This window comes from Denticeps clupeoides, chromosome 5, assembly GCF_900700375.1.
Source record: "Denticeps clupeoides chromosome 5, fDenClu1.1, whole genome shotgun sequence".
Taxonomy (NCBI): domain Eukaryota; kingdom Metazoa; phylum Chordata; class Actinopteri; order Clupeiformes; family Denticipitidae; genus Denticeps; species Denticeps clupeoides.
This window is the reverse complement of record NC_041711.1, coordinates 20,651,116-20,676,979: the sequence shown is the minus strand read 5'-3', so window position 1 is coordinate 20,676,979 and position 25,864 is coordinate 20,651,116. Positions and strand designations below refer to the sequence as shown.

General features: G+C 39.9%; 1 protein-coding gene across 1 annotated transcript in view; it reads left to right on the top strand.

Annotated features, from left to right (window-relative positions):
• The window catches only part of cntnap5l (contactin associated protein family member 5 like), a 48,656-nt gene extending 26,985 nt beyond the window's left edge, over positions 1-21,671 (top strand). The window contains exons 4-24 of the mRNA XM_028979523.1: positions 3,318-3,465; positions 4,654-4,857; positions 4,983-5,167; positions 5,621-5,764; positions 7,020-7,281; positions 7,444-7,596; positions 8,541-8,715; positions 9,137-9,243; positions 10,177-10,296; positions 11,025-11,225; positions 13,240-13,396; positions 13,583-13,710; positions 13,823-13,993; positions 14,325-14,543; positions 15,415-15,651; positions 16,456-16,680; positions 17,199-17,332; positions 18,436-18,523; positions 19,153-19,356; positions 19,683-19,757; positions 20,543-21,671. Coding sequence (XP_028835356.1) covers positions 3,318-3,465; positions 4,654-4,857; positions 4,983-5,167; positions 5,621-5,764; positions 7,020-7,281; positions 7,444-7,596; positions 8,541-8,715; positions 9,137-9,243; positions 10,177-10,296; positions 11,025-11,225; positions 13,240-13,396; positions 13,583-13,710; positions 13,823-13,993; positions 14,325-14,543; positions 15,415-15,651; positions 16,456-16,680; positions 17,199-17,332; positions 18,436-18,523; positions 19,153-19,356; positions 19,683-19,757; positions 20,543-20,736 — 3,531 coding nt within the window. The 3' untranslated portion in view covers positions 20,737-21,671. The remainder of the gene's footprint in view (positions 1-3,317; positions 3,466-4,653; positions 4,858-4,982; positions 5,168-5,620; positions 5,765-7,019; positions 7,282-7,443; positions 7,597-8,540; positions 8,716-9,136; positions 9,244-10,176; positions 10,297-11,024; positions 11,226-13,239; positions 13,397-13,582; positions 13,711-13,822; positions 13,994-14,324; positions 14,544-15,414; positions 15,652-16,455; positions 16,681-17,198; positions 17,333-18,435; positions 18,524-19,152; positions 19,357-19,682; positions 19,758-20,542) is intronic.
• Positions 21,672-25,864: the final 4,193 nt, after the last annotated feature.

Here is a 25,864-nt window from a genome sequence, read left to right as displayed (position 1 = left end):
ATTCAATGGGTAGCAGAATTACTTGCAAATTAAGTTGACTTCTGTGTATTGGAGTGGATGTGAAGGGATTTGGCTAAAAGACATGCTTTCTCCGTCTCCTCAAAGAGACAACCGCTGTTTGAAAATGACTTTTACCATGTCTTCAGCCTCTGCAAAGTGTAAACAATGATGTTCTTTCATCAACAATAGCCAGCATTTTAACAGGAGATGATACGTCCCTATTTCCAAAAATGCATATAGACTACAACACAACCCTATATTTCTTTCATAGCAGCCAACCTCATACTGAAGATCTACCATACATCATGTCATGTCATTGGATGCAATGGGCCAGAGATGTGGTTATGGAGAGACCTATTGGACATTGTTGAAGGGTTGATTTTGTGCAATGTATTGTGATTTTAATGTTTATCATTTTCTTTTAAATGTTTTCCACCATAACACATGTATTACCTGATAGCTAGTGTGCATTTTGTGATATTTATGAACAAGTCATAGTAAGTCCTTGGTAACCAAGTCCTTGGTAAGTCCTTGGTAACAAAAACTATATATAAGTCTATGTCTATGTTATGCACAGTTCTGAATGCATATAATAGTTCTTGTGCAAACAACTGTGCCATTACAACTTAAACAGTAGCAGGTTTTACAGTCAATTTCAAGTAGCAATAAAAACTAATGACATGACAAATTTCCTTTTATTTATTTCGGAAGTCACATTGGTATAAATATTGAACATGCTCAGGGTTATTTAGCCCTGATTGTACTGAATGGGGCTTGACAGCATTAGTCATTTGTCACAGTCGTCTGTGTCACGGTGGAACTCAATACTAAATGTGCCTTTGGCATAGTCAAAAGAGACAAACTTTACTGTGACCAGAATAAAATGTTACTATTAATTGTCTTAACTGTTCCCAATCCAAAATCTATACAGTAACATACAGCGAATAAATATAAAACTGTATTTCCATTGTAATACAGATTTATTTGCAAAGAAAATTTTAAGTTTATGTTAAGATGGTACTGAATGCTGTATGGATAATTTCCCAGTAAGATGCAAAATACAGTGATGCTGCCTTACATCTAGGACACCTTGGTTGTCCTCAACCTCAACATCTCCCTTCCTGGTGTTCTGTCAGAGTGTGTTGCTGACTTGCTTTATATTTTATTTCTCTTTTTTTGCACAAGTCCAAGTCACCTCCCATAATCAAAAATAGCACAAAGCCAAAGTTAATCAAAGACAGCTGGAGCCAGAGTAAACTGATTAATCTCCTCAGGAGCAATTAATGCACAAACCAAGTTAAGTCACTTTGGAAATTAATATTGTTTATTTGCCATTTCTGTGTGTGACTGCTTCTGCATCTTCTGAAACTGATGGCTGCCTCTACAGAGGCATTTGTCAGAGAAATGTGATTGTCTGTGCTCAATAATGAAACATTGCATGCAGAATCTTGTTCACTCTCAAAGCTTTAAACTCCAACTGTAGGCCACACTTGATAGGTTGCATAAAGTGGTGAGGGTGGGAGGAAGCCCACATGCTCCAGCACAGAAATTGCTCTGTAGAGAACAGGCATTACCCTAATCATTGGCCCAATTTAGAATATTGCTCCAAAGTGGACATTGCTGTCTTCTTCCGCTGTCCTTTTCATGAGCCTCATTTTCCTTCCATTTCCCTCAGAACCTCAGTCAGTAGGGGCATTCGATCTTCTGTTTAAAAAAAAAAGGGTTGATCCTCTGTGAAGGAAGTAAAAAATGGCAGCCGTGTGTACTTTACTTAGAGACTCTGGCAGACATGTTCTCTTGCTTTGGCTCAGTGTAGTGATTTATGATCTAGGACACATTAATAAAACTGCCAAAACAAAGGAGCCCAGCAGAGATGAATTAGTGAAGTGAGAGGAGGGAGGAAAAGATCATTGCCATCCGATTTCATTCAGGGTAATTACGTCGTCACTTGGAGACCAGGATTTGCTGATTATATTGTATGAACATTGCGCTGCCTTCACTTTCTTCACACTCCACTCACTTTCACAAACGTTCCACAGGAGGTGCTCAACTATCATGTCATTATAATTGGTAAGGGTGTTGTAACTCTCGTGATATTGCAAACAATATAGCAAGATAGTAGATTTCATGACCCCCGGTTGATGAATGAACATGTGCCTGTCTGATTCGCCCTGTCGCCTCACATCACACTTCACCTGTGACAGTATCTGGATGTCCTTTAACAAGCCGCCTGACTCCGGTGATTAATGAGGCTGCGCTAAGCTGCATAATGAAATGAACACGCATCTGCATGTTATATTAAACAGTGTGAATAATCACACAATCTGGCATTACCAACTAATAATCATAAGCAGGTTAGCTGTCACGTTTCTGAATCTGTTGACCTGTCTTCTTTGGCCAAGTTTGCTAAGTGAAATAATAAGCAGTAGTTATAGTACTGAAGATCTGCTGCATTTTTGAAGGGCAATCAAAATTGCCCAGGGTGGTAGTAGCCTAGTGGGTAACACACTCGCCTATGAACCAGAAGACCCGGGTTCAAATCACACTTACTACCATTGTGTCCCTGAGCAAGACACTTAACCCTAAGTTGCTCCAGGGAGACTGTCCCTGTAAATACTGATTGTAAGTCGCTCTGGATAAGGGCATCTGATAAATGCCATAAATGTAAATGTAAATTGTACATTGCTGAAATGACTGCATCTTATATTCAGAACAATTGGAATAAGGACCTTGTGTTCAGATATCTTTAATGGTTTTTTAACGTGAGCCAGCACCACCTGATATACACTTACTTTTAGCTAGCAATATTCTTGTCATTAATGTTATTTAGATCTTGCAAATATGAATCATTTTTACTCCATCAATTGCTAAAAGCAATAGGTTTAACAAATTATTCTTATCCAACTTGTTCTTCAATATTAAAGGAATTATCTGGTTATACTTTTTAGCTACAAGGTTTGATGTTGTGTGACGCTGCCACAACTATTAAATACCAACATCTTTGCTCACTTTCTGATCAGATGGGTTTGGTTCCAATCTCAGTGAAGCAGTAACACTAACATGGTAGAGGGATTTACATTCTTTTGTAATAACGAAATGTGTGCTCACCTCAGTGGTACTGTGGTAGACAATGATCATATGCAATACAAAAATATGAAGTTTCTGTCTGACAGCTGCGCTAAAGCCTCTAAAATAATTGGAGTGTACATACAGGGCAGCAGTTTTGAATACAAGAAGTGTTTTTTGGCATATAACATGACATTAACCTACATGTTTTCATGGCATTATAGGAACTCTCTCTCTCTTTCTGAATCCAGACATTCACAGGCAACAGGGATGCTGATTCAGAGATCCACCACAAGCTCCCTCACTCCATCAGAACCCGTTTCTTACGACTTGTGCCTCTGCAAGGAAGCCCTAGAGGAGGGGCTGGCCTCAGAGTGGAGCTTTATGGCTGTGCATACAGTGAGAATTTCTCTTCTTTAGCACTATAGAAGTGGAGATATGTGCATGACTGGAATGCTTTTAAGGATAATGAAGTGCTTAGTTGTTGAGACTTGACATCCATCAATCAGTAAAGTTCCTTTTATTTATATTAAATGTGGACATAACAGGATTAAATGTTCAGCTTGCAAAAACACCTCAGACAGTGTCAGTTTATTTTGCTCACCAATTGTGTTAATATTTATGTGGCAAAATTTACACAAATGTCAGGAGCAATATTGGAAGTTTTACATATGTGTCATATAGAAACATGAAAACATAAATACAAAATGCAAAATGAATCTGATTTAGTCGGCACAGATAGAGCCAGAAAGAATAGCACAGAACACCTGGTTTTATATGTCCCTTGTTGACTGTTTGCCACCTATTCAGCACAAGTTGTTGGCTTGAACACCATGCTTTTAATGTTCGTGCTTTTCTGTCCATTGCAAAAGAAAAATGTTTAGCTATATAATAAGCAAATAAGTAAATACATGCAAAAAGGATTGCACTGTTAACATGCTAAACCATTCTAGTCTTTTAGTCTCTAGTCCAATTCATTGCTATTAGAATAGGTAGTGGACCATAAGCATTATAGCATTATGCAGCACAGCTTTTACAGAGGTTGTAAACAGATACCCTGCCAATGCCAATGTCTCAGCAGCCACTCACTGGGCTCATAAAATTGATCTTTGTTATCCCTAAAATAAAGTCTGTCTCAGTTTTAAGACCAGTAAGATTTTTTTTAATCTTAATTGTGATCAATTAAATACATTGGTTTGATTTAGTCTACAAGTCTACACATTTAATTGTAATTATACTCTATAAAACATCTGAAAATCTACATTACTGATTATATGATCATGAATTGTTTTATTCCCACTGTTTTCTTGCATTAGTTTGTGGACTGGAAAAATATTGGTTAAATATGAATGAAAAAAATGAATGAAATTCTTTTAACAAAGACAACAGAAAAAATAAGAAATCAACCAAGGAAAAACTCATGAACAAAAAGGGTAAAATGAAATTAGTTCATAATTTGTGCTTCTCTGCATGGCAGTCTGCATGAGATACACAAAATACCACAGTTGACGTTCTGTTCAGTCTTGTTATCTCAGTGTGATCTTGGGGCTGTGGATTTGTAACGCCTTTTTTGTATGTTGAGTGCAGAGTCAGATGTGGCAGACTTTGATGGCCGCAGTGCACTGCTGTACCGGTTTAATCAGAAGTCCATGAGCACAGCAAAGGACGTGATATCCCTGCGGTTCAGGAGCCAACAGGCTGAAGGAGTGTTGGTGCATGGGGCTGGACAGAAGGGTGATTTTATCACACTGGAGCTACAGCAGGGAAAACTGGTCTTACAGCTTAACCTGGGTAAATAATTCCCTGTCCAGGGGACTTTCGTTGAAATACGGACCCTCAAAAGGTCCAAGAGCTCAATTTATCCTATTTTTTTTTCCAATTCCCTGACTCTCTTTATCGCTTATCTTTTTATCAAGATGATGCCAAACTGCTGTCCAGGGGTGGCCTCACCTCTGTGAGTCTGGGAAGCCTCCTGGATGATGACCACTGGCACTCTGTCCTTATAGAACGCTTTAACAAGCAGGTGAACTTCACTCTGGACCACCATACACAGCACTTTCGCACCCAGGGCCAAGAAGACACTCTGGAGTTGGATTACGAGGTGAGTCCTGCACTGCCCTCCTTCTTCTACTCTTTTTTCATTTTCCACATATTCTCCCATTTCTTACTTTTCAGTGCCATTCAGTTTTACTTCATAAATAATTCATCAGTTGAACTTTGAACGATTCACAATTTATTAGGCATTAAATTGCTATTAAACAAATATTAGCAATTATTCCCTTTGACAGGTAAATGCATAATGTATAATTTACTGGCAGATTTTCAGTTCAAAAGACCATACCGGAAGGTAATCCCGATACCTGATAGAGGAGGCAAGTGAATAGGTCATGCTAAATAAAAAAACATCTGATGCTGTGGGAGTTAGGAAACTATGAAATTATACATGACAGGCTTTCGGAAAAACAAAACTATTATTTAATCATCAATTTTTTTAACATAACATTTTGTTAATTGATCTCTTACCATTTTCCTTTAACTTGTTCTTTCATTTAAGATCAGTTTTGGCGGGATTCCTCTTCCGGGGAAGCCAGGAACCTTCTTGAAGGAGAACTTTCACGGGTGCCTGGAGAACCTGTACTGCAACGGGGTGAACGTGATTGACCAGGCCAAGAGACGCAAGCCACAAATCTTTAGTGTGGTATGAGAGCAACTACATTTTGGAAAGTGTGTGTGAATGTGTTTTCATGCCTTATAGTAGAGTCATGGCAGCATACAAATGATAGAAAATTTGACTGTTCAACTTGTTGAAGGTGTAGCTGCTATCACCTTTTACTGTTTGAAAGAAATGTTTATTTCGTTCAAAAATGAAAATGCCTGGTGTGTCCATTTTTTTCCCAATTATCCCAGCATTTCCGATTATGCTCACATCCTCTGACCACCACCACATTCAGGTTCCAGCTGCTCCACATCCTACAGAGTGTGTTGATGAAATGATAGCACTTAGTGAGAAGAGTGATTGCTGCTGGGAGAAAAGGTGTCTGCTAAATTAATAAATGTAAATGTAGAAGGGATATTTGCATGTTGTGATAAACCCACTTCAGCACTGTAGTCACAATAGAACCGCATTAGTAAAAGGATTCTTAGCGTCTCCTCATATACCCACAATAGATGTATTCACAGCATGTTACTTTAGCCAAACCACACAGAAAAGTCATTGCATGTTAGTCATCAAAAGAAAATATTTATAATTAAAAGTAGTGCTTGATCATTAAAAGCTCCAGTAGAATCACCCTACCACTCTTTTCTTAAGTGGTGCCAGACATCTAAGCCATTTTTAATAAGGATCCAAACCTTGAGACTTGTAATAACATCATGGTTTTTTGTTAATTAACTAATTTTAACAGAATCTGTATGTTTAAGAAAACAAACATACAGATAAAATATAGGAATATGTGGTAAAATTTTATTCTCCGATTGTCCTGCTATTAAGGCTGTAGTTTCTATTTTGACTAAAATGAATTATCTCATTTACATGTATTGATTGTTCTTCTAAATGTCCACTTAGTTTTGAGCACCTTTTATGCTCTTCTGGGTTTTTCATTAAAATGTTATTTTTCTAACCTTGCTGTAAACTGTGAAGCTCATTAAAAGAAGAAAGTAGTGTGTTATAAAATACATCTGCCACAACATCAAATAAACAGCAGGATGCAGCTCAAATGTGCTTCACACCTCCAATAATCAGCCAAGTGCAACTGACGTCAGTTAGCATATTTAACACCGACAAGCGAAGGGATGTTACATCATCATTTTTGGAAAACGCTGATAGGGTAAAAATACATTGCATGGCTCTTTATAGTTATTTTTTTCCATTATGTCTATTGTTATTCCTGCAGTTGAAGAGTCTTTATGTTATTCTTCTGACTCCTTCACCACTTCACATTTCCTTCCCTTAGGGAAACGTGACATTTCAGTGCTCCGAGACTCAGCCAGTTGCTGTAACGTTCCACAGCTCCGACAGTTTCCTTATCCTCCCCATCAACCTTGGAATGGAGACCTTCTCTCTGCGCTTACAAATACGCACATGGAACGCGGAAAGCCTCATCTTCCACGCAACACTGGACCAGGAACTGCAACCACTCATCCTGTGCCTGCATCTTAATGATGGCCAACTGCTCCTCGCCCTTCATGCACAAACACAGACAATAATTCCTGTTGGTGAGATAACAGTTTAATATTAAAGGATTTTTCATTCACACCACTACCACAAGCTTTATTTCCTCGCTATGAGATAGGGGTGTGGCACTGACTCTATTGTACAAGTGCCATATACAGCATTTACACTGTATAAATTTGATTATGTGGCTTGGCTTTTTAAAGGGTCCAGAATAAATGATGGGCAGTGGCATTCAGTTGGTCTGGACATCAAGGACCAACAAATTTTTCTGTCCGTGGACCGTCAGAGGCCAGTGAGCGCAGACATCGGTCTTCGTGTCATCAGCCATAAGAACTCTGCCATGCTGACATTAGGAGGTACAATACAGTCTGTAGACCTCAACATGGTGCTGAAAATGTTCTACAGCTGCAAATGACAACAAACAAGGTCCTATACAAAGTATTTGTTTGTAATTCTTCATCTGCTTAATGAATAAAAAACATATTTAGACTATTAGGAACATATTAGGGATCACCCAAAATGCACTGTGCATGCAACATGTTCTAATTTGGCTCTTCCTACAGCTCAGTCACTGAGCACTTTCAAACGGCAGCTCAAGAACTTCCTCTTTAGAGAATATTTATATTAACTTATAACCTTCTTCTTGTCTTACATATGTATAGAAACTACAACAGAGTGAGTAAAAAGATTGTATTCATAGTTGGGGGTCCTAGTGAACCAGAATTGATCACTTCATTGATTGTAACATGGAAGCATATTGTAAGTCGCTCTGGATAAGGACTTCTGTCAAATGCCTTAAATGTAAATGTTCTAAACTGCAAATGAACTGGGACCCAAGTTTCCTTTAAGCGGCAGATATGTCTGCATTATACATGTGATTAAAAAGTATGGCCCATTGTTTTGATTGTTCATCATTTCAAGGAGCTTATCTGCTCAGCCACTTTCAGTCCACTTTCTTAGCTTCTCAGTTTCGGTCATCATTATATTATTTTTTTCAGACAGTCAGTTTGAGATATATTGCTCAGTATTTACAGGTATTGTGATTTTTTTAGATCTAATGCTGACAATGACAGCAATTTATTTAATCTTCTCTCAAAATGCAAAATAAGGCACCAAAATCCTTAATTATAGCTATTTGACCTAAGAGACAGAACTGTTTAGATGTTGTAAGCTGCTTTGTTCATACTTATTTGTGCAAAGATTTAGATCCTGAAGAGGCAAGCATCTGTGAAATCTTATTTGTTTGAGGCTTTTGTTTTCTCAGTGCTCAAAGATTGACTAGACTTTTGTGTCATCCAAGGGTGCCCAGAGTCCTTAAATGGCACAGGATGTGAGAGCTGTTCTCCTATGGGATTCCAGGGGTGCATGCGTCTCATCTTTGTCAACAACCACCCCGTGGATCTACTTCAAGTTCAGCAAGGCATGCTGGGTAACTACAACCAGCTGGATTTTGATGTTTGCAGCATCCAGGACAGGTGAAGATCCCTCAAGCACGGGAGAAACAATATTTAACCCTTCTTATATCTTCTTATGCAGCCATGTTGCATTTTAAAACATGTTCTATTTAGGTAAAAATCAACCCCCTGTGTTCTGTGTATTTTGCTTATACCGTTGAGCCATGGCTATTTAATTCTGTTATCAGAGTTTTTAATTCCAAATGCATTTAATGCATTTAAATTGGGCTAGGCATCGGAAAGAAAACAGATTAGCCCATTTCTTAGGGGAAATAGCTACAGTGACTACTGATGCCATTAATGGCCTGTAAATCCTGGAGTCAAGCTGAAAGGACCAGTGTTTCATCCATTGTGCTCTCTTGTTTATTCATTAAAAAAAATGATTATGGAGGAATCATGGACTTTCTATTCTTTTCGATTTCTATGCATCTAATTTACATAGGTGTACGCCCAGTTTTTGCGAGCATGGGGGCCAGTGTTATCAGTCATGGAGTCAGCTCTACTGTAACTGTTCTGGGACAGGCTACACAGGAGCAACCTGCCATAACCGTGAGTTCTGCCCACCAAAAGAACTGATGCTATAAAGGTCTTGTGTGGTCACGTATATTCAAGCAACCAACATCAAGTTTTATGTTTTATTAAAGATTTAGTACAAAACCTGATCACTGTATACTGCTATAAATGAGCTTAGATCAAGCATGATGGCTTATGTTGGCTGGGAAACTGCATGGGAAGCATGAGCTAATATGATCATTTAGAAATCGATGGAGGTGTTTTGAAAGCTAGCAGGATGCATTCATAAGATCAAATTGCTCTGACCATACAGCACCAGAATGAAAACATTTTAATGAAGTGTTTCGCCGCGGGTGCTGTGGTCGCCACTGTGATTACTGTGGCTCTATTTTTATAGGGGATGTAATTAGAGACATGTTTAATCAGGAGATTACTTTAATCAATATGTTTGTTCACTGCCCCGTTCTCTAAACTGCTGGTACATGCTTGTTTTCCTTCATAAGCCTGGGGCTCCAAACAGCTTCCCAGAGGAGGGTAGACCTGCCACAGTCCATCTGTGAGATCCATTCCAAAAAAAACTATAAAAACAGGAGGTTTTTTAAACCACTATTGACACCCGTGAAGAACGAATCCTTCTCATTACACCCTTCTCTCATTAAAACAAGCACACAATAAACTGCAATCAGCACTGCTAACAAAGTAGTTGTTTGGATACGAGGCATTGGTCTTATCAGTTAATATAGAATTAATTTGACATTGATATGAAAAGATTGGTTGATTGCTGCTGCTAATGATACTCTGAACAGATTTGTTTTGTTCCCTCAGCTAGAGTAAAAAGACCATATGTAGTCACAGTAGCTGCAGAATTTTAAATTACAATGGTAAAAACACACTAGAGCTCATGTGTGTTCTTGATGGAAAATACCAATATTGCTGACTGCTTTATTCTTTCATTAACGTGCCCTACAGCAATATACAGGCAATCATGCGAAGCATACTGGAAAACAGGCCGTCCATCGGGAACTTACAGTATCGATGTGGATGGAAGTGGCCCTCTGGAACCCACTTTGGTGAACTGCAGCATGACTGGTGAGCCTCACAGCATTGCATGTATTATGGTAGCATACCCTGTCATCTGCATTGAAAATATTCAAAATTGTACACCTTACCTATTCATGTAAGACATGTACATACCTGAAATGTAGCATGATGTCCTCAAGTGGATTGATTCCATGTTTTGAATCAATTAAGCATTAAATGAACATGAATATATCAATCAACAAATCAGTTTTTATTTGTACTTTTTACTGTGTACATTGGAAAAATTGGCATCTCACATTAGAAGTGCTCAAGGTCCCTGGGGAGAAAACATAGCACTAAATATGTTAAAGCTGTGTTATATCAGGTTCCCCATGACTAACCTGGACATGTGGAATGGAGGGATGGTAGCTGCTTCAGCTGCAATACCAATACAAATAGCATTGTGATCATACACAGTGTGTGAGATTTGAGAAGTTTGTCCAAGTCTAATCTCAATTACAGAGGCTATTGACCTTACAAATTCCTAAAGACTAGGCAAACAGTCACTCTTGGCGAATTGGGGAGGATTTGCAAATGGGAATTCAATTTGAATCGAGAAAAGAAAGTGGGAGCAGAGGATCTCATCAATCTGGCTGTTCTTTTGAATGACCTTTTGTTCTGGGTTTAATATTCATCAGCTATTTGTACTTCACTCAATCTTTGAGTTAAATCTCATTCCCTGATTCACATTCACATACATATTGAGGAAAATTAATATTTTATTCTGAATCTTTCAGTGGATAGAGCCTGGACCGTGGTCAGCCATAACCAAACGCAATTGATCAAGGTTCGTGGATCCACACTTCAAAGCCCCTATACTTGGACTCTAAACTACACACTCCCTCTCAACCATCTTCGCAACCTAGTGACCACTTCAGACCATTGCCAGCAGGAAGTGGTATACCATTGCAGGAGGTCCCGCCTTTTTGACAACTGGGGTGAGTCTAACAAGATATTTGGACTGTGACATGTAAATATTTTGTGGAGTATAATACTTCTAGTGTATTTGTATGTATTGTTTAAAATATTCTAAATAGTCCTCTGAAGCTATTAAATGCAAAGTGTAGTGAATATAATATGTCGTTTTTATTTATGTTGGCAGTTAGGGCTTCAAAATCAACCATGCAGTATCAAAATTACTTGAATATAATATGATCTATTCAAAAATTACTTCAAATACAGAAAAGTTTTAGATGTTTACCTTGCAGAATTTAATTACAAACACAACTGTTCACAATACTCTCATTTCATAAATGCACTAGTATGTCATCAATCATGTCATAAAAAATACTCACTTTCTTAAAAAATATATTGAATAGGGCTAGTAATAACAATCACTATCATTATCTTAATTTGTATGCTTAGCATTAATTAACTAACTTTTTTATAGAAATTTCCTGACTTTTTAAGATCTTGTTGTCTTTGGCTATTATAGGCGAGAAGGTCATTGGACATGAATTGAACCCCCTTAACTAGAATTCATGCTACTTATGAAAGTTGGTGAAATAAATACAAAAAAATAAGCTCCTTGTAACTCAGGCTAATTGGGTAAACCCTTACTGATCTGTTGTTCAGCCAGTGTGAAAAAACTCGCAATTCACTGCAAATTTTCTTTAAAAAAACAACAAAGCCTTCTTCTTAAAAACTGACAGAATTAGCAAAACCACATGAAAGTGGGCAAATGCACACAGGCGCACAGATCAAGTTGAGGTTGATTGCCTGACATCTTGCGTAACAGATTGTCCCGGCAGGATCAATGGGACTGGCAATAGCTCCAACGCCGCAGAGATGACGCGCCGTTCATGCTGTAGATTTAGAGCTAGGTGTCTTTTCTGAAATGACTGCAGACACCATTTTAGCTCACGAAGGGGGTCACACCAAGCTGTCTCAATCCAAGTATTAACAGCATGGTGCTCCTCAGCTGGAGCCGGTTCAGCATGTCTGAAGAGAGAACTTGATTGTGTGATCTCTCTCTGCACCCTCCCTGTCCCTTCCATAAAAGTTGTTTCTTTTCCAAAGAAAGTTTTCTTCTTAGAATGTAATATTAAGTAAGAGTTTATATGGAAGTGTGTGTGTATATAAACAACAAAAGGAACCGTGACAGCAGAACATTATAACTTTTCCTTTCTTTCTGAGAAGTTTAGCTGTAACTATAGAAGTGCTGTTTTTGACAATTAGTGTGCATGTTTGATTATTTTACGTTACAGGCAGCATTGTAACTGGGCGTGTTATTTTGAGTGAACAATTTAATGCATATAAATAAATGAGCAAGAACATACAAGTTCATATAAATAAAGAATACTCTTCAAGGGCACATTCACGTACAGTCTGCATGAGTCTTCTGTCTTCCATAATGATTGCTTGTCATTATTGCTCTGTCAGAGGCAGAGCATGAAACCACTAAGATCATCTATATTCCCAATCAGACCCCTTCCATGCAGGTGAAATGCTCCATTTTATATTCCAGACAAAAATGAGGAATGAATTGAACTATTCTGACAGGTGTAATCAGAGATTTTATGTGAACAACACAAATCAGGATGCAAAAATTATATCTTTTTCCAATCAAACATCACATATTCAGAGTATAAGAAGTAGGACTATGGCTTTACATTTTATGTCAGAGGCATTATTTGTAAATCAGATGCTGAAATATATTTTTTATGTCTTGCTATGTTTTGTTGAGTTAAATTAAGTGCATAATGTTCTGTTACTCAAAAGCTTTTAAATTGCATTTTAAAAAGAAAACTGTTTCATGCATATTTTGACAGATCACCTATTTGATGCAATATTAATATACACTAACAAATAGTGCTGATTCAAAAATTCATAAAGCATAAGCATTATTGAGGAAAACATACATGTTTACACTGTTTGTGTATTTTTTACCAGAAAACAACCCGGGGGGATCAAACCTATTTTTATTCCTGAAGTGATATTATTCCATTATAGATGGGACTCCTTTGTCATGGTGGGTGGACCGGGATGGGGAGAAGAGGACATACTGGGGTGGTTTCCTTCCTGGAGTGCAGCAGTGCTCCTGTAGCCTGGAGGGAAACTGCATGGACATGAATTACTTCTGCAACTGTGATGCTGACCGTGACACATGGTAATTTTCAAAAACACCCAACAACCACAGTAAATGATAAGCATGAACTTGTGTTACATTCTGTCACATATTCTTTATATTCACTACAACAGTTGGCAAGTGTAATAAAATGAAGGTCAGAAGTCCTTTATTTTACGTTTGATGAGTCACTGAAGGATATCTCTTCTTTTTATACCTTCTTCCCAGGGTAAATGATACAGGCCTACTGTCATACAAAGACCACTTGCCCATGAAGGAAATCTTCATTGGAGACACAAACAGGACAGACTCAGAGGCAGCCTTCCAAATCGGTTTACTGTTGTGTCATGGGGACAGTACGTATGCTTTTCTGGCCCATTGACACATAAAGGAGCGCTCTGTTCTGCAAATGCCAATCCTTGCCATATTTAAAGGACCAGTTGCCTATGGATTTAATCTTTTCTTTAGGATACCTGTGGAATTCTGCCTCCTTCTACCAGGGGCCATTGTACTTTCACATCCCCAGCCTGCAGTCTGATCTGAGTGTGGATATTTCCTTCTACTTCAAGACCAGCTCCTCATCTGGGGTGTTCCTGGAGAATAAAGGGCAGCAGGACTTCATCAGACTAGAGCTAAGCTGTGAGAAAAAAAAAAGTGCAGTCTGTGTACTGCTGCATCACCAAGGTGCCCTCTGAGCGGGAGGGAATTAGCTGAAAATATCAGGAACAGCAAGAGTAAAATGGCTTTCATTACCTGGGTAGATCCATGTGTAACGTTAAAACATTATAACACTCCAGTGCACAACAATCTGCCTTTGTCAAGCCTTGACTGGTTCCTCACTGGGTTTTTACTACCTTCCTCATTATTTTTAAAGCAGATTCATGTCTATCGTGTCTATTCTGATGAAACTGTTACCTTGCTGTAGATTTAAAACCATTGAAGTCTACCTTTCTCTCTCTCTTTCCATCAGCCCCATCATCTGTGACATTCATCTTTGATGTTGGGGACGGACCCATCAATTTAACATTGATGTCCCCTGAACCCCTTAATGACAGACAGTGGCACTATGTCCAGGTTGACAGGAATGTTAAGGAAGCGCTGCTACAGGTCGATAACCTGACCCCCCAAATCTATGGAGCTCCACATGAGGGACACGTACATCTGCAGCTCAGTACCACACTGTTTTTAGGTAATGCCCTGAACACCATCATCTCACTCTGGTCTTATATATTGACAGAATATTTTATATATAAAACAGAACATATTATATATTACAGAAAAAAATTTGAATTCCTAGAAACATGATATTGCATAAAAATATAGTATTCCTTGCCTCACTGACCATTATCAATATGTTTCATTATCTACTTATATTTTTTAATTATATAACGATACACATTATATCACAATATAAATCTCATTATCTTTTTCTCCAATATACAGTATAATGCTAAATGCTTTAGTTCAGTTTTTCTTCAAAACCAATTCATCCGCCTCCAACTCCAATTAATGTCTCTGAAATCGTGTGGGCTTACATGTATCTCCACGGATTTGCTCTTCTCTGCTGTTAAGCTGTTTGCAGACCAAACGCAGGACTGTGCTCTGAAACCCTATGGCGTTGACATCTGAAGAGCGATTTTTAGCTGCGGCCAGCAAAGTGGCCAGCGGCATGGCAAAGCCGTTTTAGTTGAACTTTGACGTCTAGTGAAACCACTAGAAACAGGGCATCGAAGCAGGCTCTCAAACCAAGATGGAGGAGAGGTTGATTACAGCAGTGATTGTAAGTTGATTGCTGTGATTTTATTTCAACCACGGCACCGTGAAGAAAAACATGCATGCGACAGGAGAGTTTTCTGGATGGACTGCAGAGAGCAGCTGTCTGGTTTGACGGGGCAGAGAACCGAACCTTGAAAGTGAAGTACATGCTGTACATGTATAGTCACGATATAGTCATTTACCACATCACACATGGAACAAGTATAGTAGATATATTGCCCACCTCTATTTTGAATGTATTTTGAACCTGAGAGCATTGTTACTCAATGTTGCCTCTTCTCCAGGAGGAACTGCCTCTCGACAGAGGGGCTTTCAGGGCTGCCTGCGAGCTTTGACTCTGAACGGATTATCCCTGGACCTAGAGGAGAGGGCAAAAACCACCCCTGGGGTTAGTGTGGGCTGCCCAGGACACTGCAACAGTGACAGCGTCTGTCTCAACCAAGGGAGGTGCGTGGAGGAGAGGAACAGCTACGCCTGCGACTGTTCTCATTCTGCCCACACAGGGCCTCACTGCAGAACAGGTAGCTCAGCACCAGGATCTCTCCTGCACTCTGCCACTGTGGTCTGAACATTCTGCTGTCTGTAGCCTGAGCCAATTGTGGAGCAAGCGTGGAGGACAGGGGGTCGCGCACAATATACATCATCCAAGTAGTCAGAAAGAAAGTGATGTAGTTCAATAGAGCCGTAGAGATCGGGTCAGCAGAACCAAACATGTCTGTCTGAAGTTCTACTAAAAAGAGTGAAATCAAATAGATTAGTCAAAGTTGCTTCCTTATTCACTTTACTTAGAAGTGCCAGACTCTTGGTTTTTAAAGTGCCAGTTAAATGGATTAACGCACAAGAAGGAGACATTATGGCACATGCTCTTAGAACCAGATGTCTGTCTCTCACTTTGACACAGAACTGAAGATGCACCCTTCGAGACAATTTTAGCTGAAGGCCTCAGACTCTGGCCAATAATCCTGTTGGCCTAATTGGTAAACCACACGCAAATCCTAAATTTGATTTATTGGAAGTTAGCTGACTCCAGAATAATTTCACAGTTGCCTAAATATCTGTATACAGTTTAAAAGTAAATTGCACAGAGGGAAGAAAGAAGAAAAACCAAACAGCATTAACGTCCCCTGAGATTGAGCTGTAAGTTGATTTCGTGTTAGTGAAAAATGATTTAGCCGCTACGCTCTACGCTAATGTGTTCCATGCACGTAACGATAAAGAATGATATGTTTCATTATCTACTCAGTGTCTGGCAGTTTTTGCGTACAGGCGGAAATGTTTCCTTTGTCCTTAACCTTCTGATTTGTATATCGTCCTCCTGCCTACAGCCGTGTCTGCTGCTTTCGAGAGCAGCTCCTCTGTCACGTTCAACTTTGAGGAGAGGTCCTCTAGAGGTCGTTCAGAGAGCTCGAAACCATCTCCTGCCCGCACTGAGGTCAGAAGGACGCGGGACAGAATCACGTTTGGTTTCATGACCCGGCACGCGCCTGCTGTTCTGCTGTTGGCTCAAACTCACACCCAGCGCTACATGGCAATCCTGTTGGCAAAGAATGGTACATAGCCATAATTCAAATGTAGAGGGCTATTTTATGACATATGTATATATTACTCCATGTAATATATACACCATCCTGTGGCTGGTGTTGACATGAGTTCCATGAGTGGTTGGGTTTATGGGATGGAGAAGTTAGATTGGGAAGCATGCAAATAATGATCTGACTCACCTTTCCACCAGGAGAAGACAATGGGAATATTAAATTGCCTGTGATATTGTTTCCTCATGTTGATCCTTGAATTGACTGTAGTGGCTAAGACTCAAAAACACACCATCAGTAGAAGTGACCATGCTTTTTGGTTGCAAAGGTGTCACTGGGGATTTTCTTACAAATGTTACATTGCATCAGGGAAAATTACATTATGTTGTACTAAATATGAAGCAGACTATACAGGAGATTATGCTACGATGAGGACGTAAAACTGGGGAATTGACTAATAGCAACCAGGCAAAAATGTGACTTAACGTGAATGACATTTTTATTTATTTTAATTTTGTTCTACTATGATCACTCAGGAAGTTTGCACATCAAGTACCATCTAGATCAAGGCAGGGGTTCTGACATGTTCAGCCCAAAGTGCTCAAATCTAGCCAATGAGCAGCTCCACTGGATTCATCTGAACCGTGAAGGTCTGGATGTTTCTGTACAGGTGGGCTATTTTCTGTCTATTGTTGCTCACAATGCTGCCATTCTCACACTTTTAATTATGAATGAACTCAATCTATGTTTCCAATAAGAACAGGACATTTAGATGTAGCTGTTATGTAGCTGTTAAGGGTGAGGTGTGCAACTGAGAAAGTTTAATGCTCACTATTGTAATTATTTGACAAAATACACCAAATCAGACTAATTGTGTGCTTTACATGTAAACAGTACCAATAAATACTATACATCAGGGGTGCTCACACTTTTTTTGACTGGTTGACCTACTTTTAAAATGATCAAGTCAAAATCATCTACCAACAATAAAAATGCTAAACATATTCTTATTTATACATATAACGAGAGTTATTGTGTTACAAAAGACGAGAGCTCAGACTGGCTGTACTGTATGTCAATAAAGTCCCAAATGCAACAGTGATCATAGATCATAGGGTAACAGCATTTTTTTAATGACATGCATTTAATGTCATTTCAGCTACATACATGTTAAACAGTACATAGTTAAACTAAACAACATTTCTCCGGAACCTGGTGCCATATGAAACATTCAAAAATTGAAAGTTACAGGGCAGTGGTGACAGAGTGGTTAAGGAAGTGGCGCGTAATCATAAAGTTGCCAGTTCGAATCCCGATCTGCCAAGGTGCCACTGAGGTGCCACTGAGCAAAGCATCGTCCCCACACACTGCTCCCCGGGCGCCTGTCATGGCTGCCCACTGCTCACTCAGGGTGATGGGTTAAATGCAGAGGACAAATTTCACTGTGTGCTGTGCTAGCACTAAAAAAAAAATCAGTGAACCTGGTAATAAAGCTGCAGAGTAACAAATGTGCAAATGCTGCTGAGGTTACACACATACCCCCACTCTACCTGTACTTGAGTGAATTCTACGGCTGGCTATTCACTCATTGTTATGCTGCGTGGTCTCCTGTGCATGGCAGAGTGTATTTTGAAAGGCAGGGCTCCGCGATCGACTCTCATTGCCATTGCAGTCGATGTGTTTGGTACCCCTGCTGTACATAGTATACATCTGTGTATCTGCAAATATGAAAGTGCTTACTGAAGTCTTTGTTTTGGTAATTTTTGCTTTCAGATTGACTATGGCCTGACCCAAAGATTTACTCTTCCTCCCAGCTCTGATTTCAGCCCCATAAGGAATGTAACTCTGGGCAAAATCTCAGGTAAGATCTACAGATGGCATGTAACAGTCCAGATGTGACACATCTGCCTCAATCATTGCACTTTGCTCACTGCTCAAGATTTACATCTGGGTCCATCAAAGAAAAAGATAATTTTTTTGTGGAAGACATAGATGTCAGAGATGCAGGGAAGAGCATTTTGTGAGCTGCTGTGTTAGATGGGTTGAGTGAATGGTAAATGGATCTGCTAGACGTTGCCTTGGAGACATTTTCATTTAATTTGGGAAGCCAGTATAGGGCTAGATGTGACTTGGCCCTGGCACAGCTTGGCAGATAGAGGTACATTTTAGATAAATTAGTGGTAAGCACACACAAGAATGGGTCAGTGCTTTTTTCTGAAGCCCAAGATGAGTCATTACAGGAGAGGAAAGAAAAAGAGGAAACGTGAAAAGATGGAACTATTGATTTTTCTTTCTGCTCTTGTTTTTGCTCTGATGTAATTAGTAATGATGGGGATTGCATTCTGACCTTACTGGGATATTGCCCCATGTCAAAATTGCTGACCAAAAACAGTTCTACAAACAATAGCCTATTAGGTTCAATTTTTCTGATTGAGGATTAGGTGTCAAATGCAACATCCCAACACAGCGCACACATTTTCTGTGTTGCAGAGGCGGACTTCCTGGATCCAGAAATCACGCGGGCAGGTTTCATTGGCTGTCTGACGTCTGTACAGTACAACGAGGCTGCTCCATTAAAAGATGCTCTGCTGAATCACAGAAGCTCACGAGTCCGCGTCAGTGGTCGTCTCTCAGAGTCGAGCTGTGGGACTCATTCTACTCCAAACGTCTTCTCCACAACACACTCTCTCCCAGGTAACTGGTTTTACAGGACATTATGAGACCTGCCAATCATATAGTAACACACATTTGTTCTTTATTTACATCCGCACTGTGTAGTACAGCTCTCTGCATAAAAGAGGTTAACACCTTTCCTATTTTTGTATTTAGCACACTTACCAGTACTGTGAGTGACAGTCTGGGCAATCACAACTCCAAGGGCTAGATATAGTGATGCAGCTTGCAGACTGTGCAAGCTTGGCACAGCATGTGTGATTTCACAGATGTCTGCTTCTAATGTTTACACTGAAAATTGAAGTGTCTTGTTGTGATGTGTGGCGCTCTGATTTATCTCTCCACAGATCAGGCCGGGAAAGGAAACAGAGCTAAAGAGCCTCTGAAAGAGGCAGCTCACAATGAGTCAGCATTAATTGGAGGTGAGGCAGCTCCCGTTGTTGAAAGGGACAGAAGTGAAGTGACCTTAAAATTGACTTGAAGCACCTTTCCATGATTGTGTTTCTTCACTGTACTGTATGTAGTCAAAAATCCGTGTTATTAACATGCTTAGGTTTCAAAACATTGATTATATGTGTGTGTGTGTGTGTGTGTGTGTGTGTGTGTGTGTGTGTGTGGGAGGTGGGGGGGGGGGGGGGTGACAGGAGTTTTTTGGTTTACTTCTTACTGGTTGTCGGTATGAATCTGAAACACTCATTCCTAGAGTAACTCAGATATTTATTCACTGCAGATACTAGGAAACACATAAAAATAGCATACAAATGCATGGGGTAAAATACAGAAAAAAATACATGGGGCTTAGAAGATGATTCATCTTTCAACAAGAAAATGGAATACACAGGGAAAGGTACTCTGAGGTGGCTTATAACTGAAAGGTTACTGTGGTGCAGGCAAAGCCCAAACCTTAATGCACCAGATAATTTGCGGAAGAAAAAACCCAAAGCCACAATATTCAGCAAAAAGTCCAAATATTTAGATGGACAAGATTTATGTTGTATAATATCTGGATTATGGATATTTATGCATTTAATTGTAAAAAAAAAAATAATGTGTCAGTGTGGGACACAAAATAACAGTGTAGGTCATGCACGTGCAACCTTGGATGCACTTGCAAACCTTGAATGTGTGATGCAGAAGTACCATATTTCAAAATCTTTTTAGCTCTGTAGTGTGATAACATGGCATCCCTTTTGCATCCTTCTGATAGGAGTGGTGGCAGCAGCTGTGTTTACCGCCGTCTGCGCAGTAGGGGTGGTGATCCGCTTCCTCTACCAGCACAGGAGGTCTACAGTTCAGTCCACCATCACTGAGAAGGATCATCAACCTAGTCTCGAGCACCCTTATCGTACTGAGCTCAACCTCCACAAATCAGCTAGAGACCACAGAGAATATTTCATCTGACCAGGGCTCTCCCTGTGTCATTGCTACCCATGTGTACAGAATGCAGCACAAATCGGATGATACCACATGTAAACTCCACCCTAAAGCCTTCTGACCTTCTGCCACCGCCACCTTTAATACCAGCTGTGGAGACTTCATGAAGTCTTTTCAGCCAAAAATACGGGACGGGTGCTGTATTTGTTATTATACAGACTTGTAAAATAAAAGTAAGCCTGGTATTCCAATATCAGCTTGGAGTGTTCGGATTTTTGCATTTACCAAAAATATTATGGTCCTAATATTGTTAGAATGTTGAAAAATTATACAAATTAGATTTTTTTCATCTGTTTTTCTTAAAATTAAAGTCTTTCAGAGATATAGGCTTAATTCAACGCAACTTAAGGATTGTTGTGTTACAGCTCTGTCCATCAGCACAAAAATCAAGCTGCAGCACGTCCACAGTATCAGGAAGAGATTTGGATAACCCACATAGCCAGTATCTTAGCAACAACGACTGATGTGTTGAGGGCACTTAACATGTGCGGGAGAAACAGGCATGTGTCTATGTTTGGTTTCTGTTCCCATGTAACCTGTGAAGCTGTCAATCCGACCTGCGTTTCCTGGAGAGTTGAGACGTTTAATGAGGAAAACACAGTAAACAGCGGATTGGTGTCTCCCTTCTTATCATGCAGTGTTGCCATGTGGTCTGATTCTTCTAACTTCTGCTGTGTACTTAGTCCAACTTGGCCAAAGAAACTGTTTGGCCAGCATCCTACTGAAGTGCATTATGTCTCAGAAGGCACTGATGTACAGATCACTTGTTTTTCTTTGTTTTTTTTTCCTCTTTTGATGGGATGTTTTATGGCTACTAATGTAAATGTCTGATGTACATACATTTGGTAAATATATTTATTAAAAAAAAAGCTTTTCTACAGCTTTACTTTATGTGCATACCAGCCCGTGTCTGAGTATTTTGTGCTGATCTGAAATGAGAGACATGTTAACGGTGTCCATCTGTAGTCTGGGTTTGTAAAAGTGGCCAGCTCCACTAACTGCTATGTTATTTTTAGTTATAGGTTACAGTCACCTCTGACTAGTGTCCCTGGATTTTATGTATATGTACGAATAGTAAAAGATACAAATATGCTCATGGACCACATATGCCTGTTGGTAACCATGGAGATGACTCCCTTCTGCTTCCTGTGGAGTGTTATGAGGATTTCCATTAGGTTGCCCTTACCCTTAATCCGCAGCATTCCAGAGCTGTAAGTGTGATTTCGTTTGGAGGTGCTGACAGCGGCTCCCAGCCTGTGAGGATGAATAAAGAAAGACGCAGCCAAAAAAAGATATAAAATGTTGTCAAGTGTTCACAGGACACAGTGGTGTTGACACAGTCACTCTCTGGCCATCTGTTAAAACAGACGGCGAGGACGAAGCCAAATGACCAGGGAGTACCTTGCAGCATGTGTACCTGACTAGACTACTTGTACAACTACAATAATGACAATATACACTTCGATGTATAAACACCACCCTGTTCATAGATATAATTCCTGCATCTTTTCCCAACCATGGGCAGTGGTGGCCTACTGGCCTTATCTGAAGGTTGCCGGTTTGAATCCTTAGCCGCCAAGGTGCCCACACACTGCTCCCCGGGCGCCTCTCGTGGCTGCCCACTGCTCACCAAGGGTGATGGTTAAAAGCAGAGGTACACATTTCGCTGTGTGCACTGTGCTGTGCTGCTGTGTATCACAATGACAATCACTTTCATTTGAAGTCATTTAGGGACAATGATGCCCCCATAGGTTCCACCCCAGAAACGCCATATGAGCATTCCGATTAAATTTTGATTGGATCAATACATTCCTGGCAAAAAAAAAATAATGAATTGACTTGCCCATAGATAAGGTAGCTGGAGCCCAACACTCCTGGATTAGATTAGTCAAAGGAATGGTGTACTGACTGTAATAATGAGGAATAGAAAAGAACATCAGAAGATTTTGTTGTCACATTCTGGCCACAAATTTACAGGAGAGAGGTGACACATAAAGAGTTTTAAGTGCCAAATGCCAAAATGACAGCATGTCACATTCACATCCTGTCATGTTCATGCTCAATGGATTCATTTCTCAGCCAATTTGCTTCTTTGTATTCCGCACATGCTGCTGGCCTCCAGTCCGCTGTTCCATTGCGGGAAAAATAACACTTCCACTGAATTTCGCCAGTTTCTTCTAGAACCCATGGCCACCAACGGAGAGACATGAAGCATCTGCCCACCTGCGGTGACATGCAAAGTGAGATACGGCACATGGATTCTGCACCGCTGGCATACAAATCATGGGCTAACTCTACCATCGCCTTCCTTTTAAAACACAGAGCACCATCAATTACCTGGGAGACGGAGTGTAATTGCCTGAATTTACTCCAGAATTGGCTCGCCCCATGAGACCGTAATAAGGGCGGGTTTCATATTATTTTTTCCTCCGCTACTTTGTTCTCAGCATGTCTTGATAGAACTGAGACAGGAGATGAACAATGTGTTTTATGCTTAACCCTCACCACACACCAGCACAGCAAATTAACTACTCACTCTGAGCATACCCTATTTTTTTGTGTTTTTATGATATGCATAATAAATGTTTAACCATTTTTAACCCTTTGGATTCCTGTCTCTGTTGTTAGGAGGTAATGATAAAGGTAGCAGTAGGAAGATGGAGGAAGTTGAGTGCTACCACAAAAAATAGCCTCGAAAATTTTTTAACCATTTACTTACAAATCGTTCACTTACTATTCATAACTGAAGCTGTTTTATGGCTTCTGGATCCCATCCCAGGACATGGGGCACCATGGCAAAGAACAAAAAAATGATTGGTCTTTGGTTTTATATCCGTTTTCCACAAAAAGTAGTAGTTTTCCACAAAAAGTAGTAGTTATTTGGATGTGTCCTCATCTAACTAGATAGTTAGGCAGGATAGCAGTAATGGCAGCCATAGCAACCAGGATACACTGCAGCAAAGCCAGCCAACCAATAAATTACAGTTTTGGGATCAAAGTGATGACAACCACTTATGGATGATGTGAAATAGTAATGCATAGGACACACTCTCACATGAATGATACCGTCTTTACATGCACATGCACTCTTTGGTCTCTGAGTGCATATAAACGGCGGTCCGAGTGCTACAGCCAATGTTGTGCTGTAGTGTTAGCTTTAGAATGTTGTTTAAATGTGATAAGAATCACTGCAATTCTTACCTTCTTGTCTTAAATAAGCACCTTCACATTTCAGTGGAGCTTCCCATCCCAGCCCCAAGATATCTGTTCAAAAAAAGTCCACTGTAGTGTAATCATTTGCCAATCCATTGGTCAAGCATGCTTCGTTGTGATTAATCATGCAGTTTCATTCAGATGGATAAATGACCCCCTGTTTTTATATGTAAATTCAGTAGAGAGCATCTGAAAATCTGCAGAAAGAGTGTTTTGCGTCAGCCGGCTGCCTCTTAAAGCCTCTGCAAGGAAAGTGAGCATCTGACAGTCAAGGAAAAGCTTTATTCCAGGATGATCTGCAGCGGAGACCCGCTTCCCTGCATAAAGAAGTCTGCTGACATTCTGCCTGTTTCTCTTGTTTCAAAATGGCCACATATATACGGTACACTCTGAAAAGAACGTGTTCATTTTTATGAAATTCTATAAGCTCTATTTGGGAACAATAAATATGTTTGTTTCCAAGCAGGGGATGAACACTTTATTCATGCTTTGCTTGACATTAAAATACATGGAGATGACCATGGAGATGACCTTGATGACATAGAATTAGCTTATGTTGTTAAATCTCTACTATTTAGTTTTGAGAACCTGGCCAAGGAATACGTTCTCATCACTGCAGCATCAAATGTCACGTCCTGTCCTTGATCTGATTATAATTGGAGTCAGCCATCAAGCTACATGTAAAATGTCCAACGGGAGAAAAACGGTGAGGCCTAATAATTAAGCCTTTAAATAGCAAGTGATTTCCACTGCCTTAAAGTGTGACATTTACTTAGACAGTAGTGGCAGTGAACCTTTGGGGAGGGCTAATCTCCATGCGACTTTTCTCACTATCTGAAAGTCTCACTCCCACTGACATTCATTAAACCTCTTTTGTTTGATTTTGGATTTGCTGCGATGGATCAGTGGCATATGTACTCCTGGCTTGTAGTCTGAAAAAACGTTAAAAAACTATCAGGGTATAATTCATAGGTGAATATAAATGTTAAATATTTTATTTTTCACTATATAAATATAGTGAAAGATAATAAAAAAAAGGACGCTTGAACATCCAAATTCCCAGCAACACCTCAAAAGAAGCTTGAAAACTTTCACACTTTTGTGCTTCTGTACTTATTTGGCACCTTGGCTTGTACAACCCCCCCTTCCTCCCCATCACCACCACCACCACCACGGCCAGTTTCTATGGTTACACATTGTGTTGTCAACCTAAATTGCTCTTGCATTATGCATGAATGACGCTACCTTGTGCCTGCTGAAGAAAAAATCACTCAGCTCTGTTAAGCACCATTTTTGGTTCTTCTTCATTCTATTTTATGTATGAGAGAAACCACCAGTCAAGCTGTGAAAGGTTCCGTATATCTGCATATAACCATCCTGAAACACACACACACACACACTCACAGCACTCCCTTGTGGTGAGAAACAGCAGGAGGGGGCATAGGAAGTACTAGAATAATTCTGGTTTTCATGAGAGATGAAATATCACATAAGCGCTCCTATCCAAGACAGCAGAAGCTTTGATATGAAAGCCAGTGAAAGATGCATAAGTGTCAGGATGCATGCCAGGTATATTCATGCAGTGTCGCATTAATCCTGAAATAATGTTGCTGTGACTAGTGAAGTGAGCAAAAGATGACCCAATCATCCAAAAGCATATAATTAAAGATGACGTTTCCTTTCAGCGTGTATTTTTGTTTGCAGAGCTTGAGTGAAATGTTTGGACACCCCACTCCATTTGATATACACAAACTGACTTCTCAGGTAACTCTTACCAAGGTTGTACACCTTAATTGGCTTATTAAGCTGTAGCTGAGCCGTACGGTGGTGCATGGTGCTGTGTGGTGGCGCAGTAGTTAGCAGTTGGTTGTGAGTTCGAATC